The sequence below is a fragment of the Dendropsophus ebraccatus genome, chromosome 10, assembly GCF_027789765.1.
Source record: "Dendropsophus ebraccatus isolate aDenEbr1 chromosome 10, aDenEbr1.pat, whole genome shotgun sequence".
In the NCBI taxonomy this organism is placed as follows: Eukaryota; Metazoa; Chordata; class Amphibia; order Anura; family Hylidae; genus Dendropsophus; species Dendropsophus ebraccatus.
In genome coordinates, this window is record NC_091463.1 from 31,501 (window position 1) to 37,500 (window position 6,000).

Here is a 6,000-nt window from a genome sequence, read left to right on the forward strand (position 1 = left end):
AGATCGGTATTACATTTGCCTTACGCCAGTCCCTCGGCACAATACCAGTCAGCAAAGAATCACGGAATATTTCATACAAGGGTAGAAAAATTACAGAACTGAGTTCCCTAAGAACTCTGGGGTGTAATCCATCAGGCCCTGGAGCTTTGGTTACATTGAGTTTGTTTAATTTATCTTAGACCATATCTATAGTAAACCAGTTCAGTACATTACATGTGTTAGCAGCACTGGCCCCACCCACCTCAACACTGGCCACACCCACCTCAGCACTGGCCCCACCCACCACAGCTCCATCCTCTTTTGTATATACAGAACTGAAGAACCCATTAAGTAACTTAGCTTTCTCTTGATCCCCAGTTATTAATTCCCCGTCACCATTATTTAGGGGTCCTACATGCTCTGACCTTGGTTTTTTTGCATTAATATATTTGAAGAATTTTTGGGGGTTTCTTTTGCTTTCTATAGCTACCTGCCTTTCATTGTGATTTTTTGCTGCTTTTATTACATTTTTACAGGTTTTGTTGACTTCTTTGTAATGTATAAATGCTACAGCTGACCCCTCTGATTTATATTTTTTGAATGCCCCTTTTTTCTCATTTATAGCCCTTCTAACCTCGGTTGTCGCCATGTGGGATTGGATTTTAACCGTTTATATTCCCCATAGGAATATATTTGGCAGTACAGTTATTTAATGTGGATTTGAAGATTTCCCATTTATTATCAGTATCAGTATGCGACAGCAGCCGCTCCCAGTCTATGCCCTGAAGTTCTGCCCTTAACCCAGGAAAATTGGCACTTTTAAAATTAAGAGTTTTTGCCCTCCCAACATGTTTTTCTTTTCTACACTTTAAGCTAAAAGTCACTATATTGTGGTCACTATTACCCAGGTATTCATGGACAGTGACGTCCCCAACCAGCTCAGCGTTGTTAGAAATAACCAGATCCGGCAGCCGTCACTTCTAGTCGGCTCCTCCACAAACTTGCCCAGAAAATTATCCTGCAGGAGGTTAAGAAATTCCCTCCCCTTTGTGGTTTTAGCTGAACCGTGACCCCAATCTATATCTGGGTAGTTGAGGTCCCCCATTATCACTACTGTTCCCTCCCGGGCAGCCCGCTCTATTTGTCTATTCAACTGGCCATCTACCTCCTCAGTAATGTTGGGGGGGTCTATAGATTACACCAAGAATAATTTTTTCACTCTTTACCTCCTTCTGTAGTTCTACCCATAATGCTTCCACATCATCACAGTCATTGCCCACTATTGCATCTTTTATACTCACTTTAATATCATTTCTGACATACAGACATACTCCTCCTCCCCTTCAGCCCACCCGGTCCCTTCTGAACAACGTAAATCCCTGAATATTGACAGCCCAGTCATGTGAGGAGTCCAGCCATGTCTCACTCACACCAACCACATCAATGGACTCCTCCAGAACCAAGGCCTCTAGCTCCCCCATCTTGCTGGCTAGACTTCTGGCATTAGTAACCATACACTTTATGTCATTACTACTTTTTCTTCTTTTAGAGCGTTACTGGCCAGACACACTGAGTATTTGAATGCATGTGATGGGGCATTGTCTTGTATAAAAATCATGTTTTTCTTGAACAATACTGAATTCTTTCTGTACCTCTGCTTGAAGAAGGCGTCTCCCAGAAACTTGCAGTAGGTCTGGGAGTTGAGCTTCACTCCATCCTCAACCTGAAAAGGTCCCACAAGTTGATCTTTGATGATAGCAGCCCATACCAGTACTCCACCTTGCTGGGGTCAGAGTCGAAGTGGAGCTCTTTGCCCTTTACTGATCCAGCCTCGGGCTCATCCATCTGGCCCATCAAGAGTCTCTCTCATTACATCAGTCCACAAAACCTTGGAAGAATCAGTCTTCAGGTATTTATTGGTCCAGTCTTCACGTTTTATGTTCCTCATTTTTCATCCTTTCTTACCTTGGCCATGTCCCTGAGTACCGCTTACCTTGATTCTCCGCTAACGTTGCAGCTCTGAAATATGGCCAAACTGGTGGCTGATGGCATCTTGGCAGCTTCACACTTGATTTTCCTCAATTCATGGGCAGTTACTTTGCACCTTTTTTTTTTTTCAACAGGCTTCTTGCCACCCTGTCGGCTATTTGCCATGAAACGCTTGATCGGTGTTTACGCTACAAAAGTTTGGCAATTTCAAGACTGCTGCATCCCTCTGCAAGACATCTCACAATTTCGGACTTTTCAGAGTCTGTCACATCTCTCTTCTGACCCATTTGCCAAAGAAAAGGAAGTTGCCTAATAATTAAGCACACCTTATTTATGGTGATGAGGTCACACCCTCCTCATTACAGAGATGCTTAATTGGTAGTTGGCTTTCATGCCTATACAACTTGGAGTAGGACAACATGTATAAAAAGAAAGATGTGATCAAAATACTTATTTGCCTAATAATTCTGCACACAGTGTAGGTTTCGTGCCATGAATTACTAAGTAACCGAATTCTATGGATCAGATGATTTTATAGAGCTTCTCCGGCTGAGGATGAGGACGGTGCAGTATCTAGCGTAGATGCCTTCTGCTAATCCTCACCCTATTTTCTCTTTCAGATCCAGCGACGTAAATGGAAGCTGAAGCTCATCCAGCAGCTGGAGACCCGGGTTGCGTCCAGCCCGATCCCTCTCCCCACAGAGTGAGTTTCCCCTTCACTGCAGAAACAGAGGATTGTCCGCAGATATATATATATATCATAAAAATGAAAGTCCGTCTGTCCCATATAGACTTCCAAACGCCTGAACCGTTTGACCCCAAATTTGGCACACGGATACATTGGGTGCCCGGGAAGGTTAGAGCGAAGGTCCCGTCCTTGCCAAATACAGGAGGGGAGGGGGATGCGGAAGACCGCCCTATAGAAATGAATGGGACAATCTCCACACTGCACACACAGATGACATAATTAGCTGCAGTAATGGCAGTTGGAAACCTTAGCAACCAATAGGATTACTACTTTCATTTTCAAAGGGAGCTGTGGTTGCTAGGGGCAGCTGCCTCACAACATCCACAGAAATAAATGGTAGACCCCCTACTCCATCTATACAGGACCCCCTACTCCATCTATACAGTACATGTATACAGGACCCCCTACTCCATCTATACAGTACATGTATACAGGACCCCTTACTTCAACTATACAGTACAGGTATACAGGGCCGTATTACCAGCTGCTGCTGCCCTAAGCACTAAACCTGAGGACGCACCATCTTCACTCACTAATTAGCAGCATGATAGATTGGTAGGTAATAGCTCCAGAGGTCACATTTAACACCGCCATATCAGACCTGACCAATACCGCCACACCAGGCCTGACCAATACCGCCATACCAGACCTAACCAATACCACCAGACCTGACAAATACCGCCATACTGTGACTGGATAACACTGCCATACCAGACCTGACCAATACCACAATACTGTGACTGGATAACACTGCCATACCAGACCTGATTAATACCGCCTCACTGTGACTGGATAACACTGAAATACCAGACCTGACCAATACCGGCACACTCTGACTGGATAACGCCGCCATACCAGACCTGACCAACGCCACCATACTGTGACTGGATAACACCGCTAAACCAGACCTGACCGATACCACCATACTTTGACTGGATGACACTGCCATACCAGACCTGACCGATACCGCCATACTGTGACTGTATAACACCGCTATACCAGACCTGACCAATACCGCCATACTGTGACTGGATGACACTGCCATACCAGACCTGACCAATACCGACACACTGTGACTGGACGACACTGCCATACCAGACCTGACCAATACCACCATACTGTGACTGGATAACACCGCCATACCAGACCTGACCAATACCGCCATACCAGACCTGACCAATACCGCCATACTGTGACTGGATAACACTGCCATACCGGACCTGAGCAATACTGCCATACTGTGACTGGATAACACTGCCATACCATGACTGGATAACACTGCCATACCAGACTTGACCAATACCGCCACACTGTGACTGGATAACACCGCCATACCAGACCTGACCAATACTACCATACTGTGACTGGATAACACCGCCACACCAGACCTGACCAATACCGCCATACCCCCCTTCGAAAAGGCACTAGATTTTCTGGCAAGTCTAAACAGGAGGTGGAAGACTAGAAAAATAAGAAAAATGCAAGGTGCTGCTCTAGGCAGACCACGAGTGCCTAATGGTAAATACGACCCTACAGGTATACAGGACCCCAAAACTATACACTACAGGTGCACGACATCTCCACCAACTATATACTACAGGTATACAGGACCCCAAACTATACACTACAGGTATACAGGACCACCACCAACTCTATACTACAGGTATACATGATCTCCACTGACTATATACTACACTTATACAGGACCCCAAACTATACACTACAGGTATACAGGACCTCCACCAACTATATACTACAGGTATACAGCACCCCCACCAACTCTATACTACAAGCATATAGGACCCAAAACTATGCACTACAGGTATATAGGCACTCCACCAACTATATACTACAGTTATACAGGACCCCAAAACTATACACTACAGGTATACAGGACCTCCACCAACTCTATACTACAGTTAAACAGCACCTCCACCAACTCTATACTACAGGTATACAGGACACTCAAACAGTACAGGTATACAGGACCCCCGAACTATATACTACAGAACACTACAGGTATACAGGACCCCAAAACTATACACTACAGGTATACAGGACCTTCACCAACTATACACTACAGGTATACAGGACCCCAAAAGTATACACTACAGGTATACAGGACCTCCATCAACTATATACTACAGGTATACAGGACCCCAAATTATACACTACAGGTACACAGGAACCCAAAACTATACACTTCAGGTAGGGCTGGGCGATTAATCGAATTAATTCGATTAATTCGCCCAGAAGGTTAGAATCGATTTGATTTTTTGTGAAAATCGTAAATTCGATTTTCACAAAAAATCATTGCGGGCAGAGAAGCGCGGAGAGTCAGTCGGACGGGAGGTGCAGGTGCCGGGCGGGAGATGGAGGGCGGGCAGCACTGCGTGGAGGTGCCGGCCGGGCATGAGGTGCAGGTTACGGCCGGCGGGAAGTGAGGGGGCGGCGCTGCGTGGAGGTGCCGGGCGGGCGGGAAGTGCGGCGAGGTGCAGGTCGGTCGGCAGTCCCCCAGAGCCGCGACCGACCTTCCCCAGCTGTACACATAGCGTTCCGTTCCCCTACCGGCCACACATGCAGGTCCCGGTCTCTGCAGGTGAGGGGAGGAGGGCTATGTGTACTCCTTTCCCAATCATTCCCAGCTGCCCCAGTCGCCCTCCATCTCCCCCAGTCGCCCTCCATCTCCCCCAGTCGCCCTCCATCTCCCCCAGTCGCCCTCCGTCGCCCTCCATCACCCCCACTCCTCCTTCAGTCACCCCCAGTCGCCCTCCATCACCCCCACTCCTCCTTCAGTCACCCCCACTCCTCCTCCGTCACCCCCAGTCCCCCTCCATCACCCCCAGTCCCCCTTCAGTCACCCCCAGTCGCCCTCCATCACCCCCACTCCTCCTTCAGTCACCCCCAGTCGCCCTCCATCACCCCCACTCCTCCTTCAGTCACCCCCACTCCTCCATCACCCCCACTCCTCCTTCAGTCACCCCCAGTCCCCCTTCATCACCCCCAGTCCTCCTTCAGTCACCCCCAGTCGCCCTCCATCACCCCCACTCCTCCTTCAGTCACCCCCACTCCTCCTCCATCACCCCCACTCCTCCTTCAGTCACCCCCACTCCTCCTCCATCACCCCCACTCCTCCTTCAGTCACCCCCAGTCCCCCTCCATCACCCCCAGTCGCCCTCCATCACCCCCACTCCTCCTTCAGTCACCCCCAGTCGCCCTCCATCACCCCCACTCCTCCTTCAGTCACCCCCAGTCGCCCTCCATCACCCCCACTCCTCCTTCAG

General features: G+C 48.3%; 1 protein-coding gene across 5 annotated transcripts in view; it reads left to right on the forward strand.

The window, feature by feature from the left end:
• SURF1 (SURF1 cytochrome c oxidase assembly factor) overlaps nucleotides 1–6,000 on the forward strand; it is a 39,774-nt gene that overhangs the window by 25,680 nt on the left and 8,094 nt on the right. For all 5 annotated transcript variants that reach the window (XM_069985717.1, XM_069985714.1, XM_069985715.1 and 2 more), the window contains one exon: nucleotides 2,589–2,671. In XM_069985717.1, coding sequence (XP_069841818.1) covers nucleotides 2,589–2,671 — 83 coding nt within the window. The remainder of the gene's footprint in view (nucleotides 1–2,588; nucleotides 2,672–6,000) is intronic.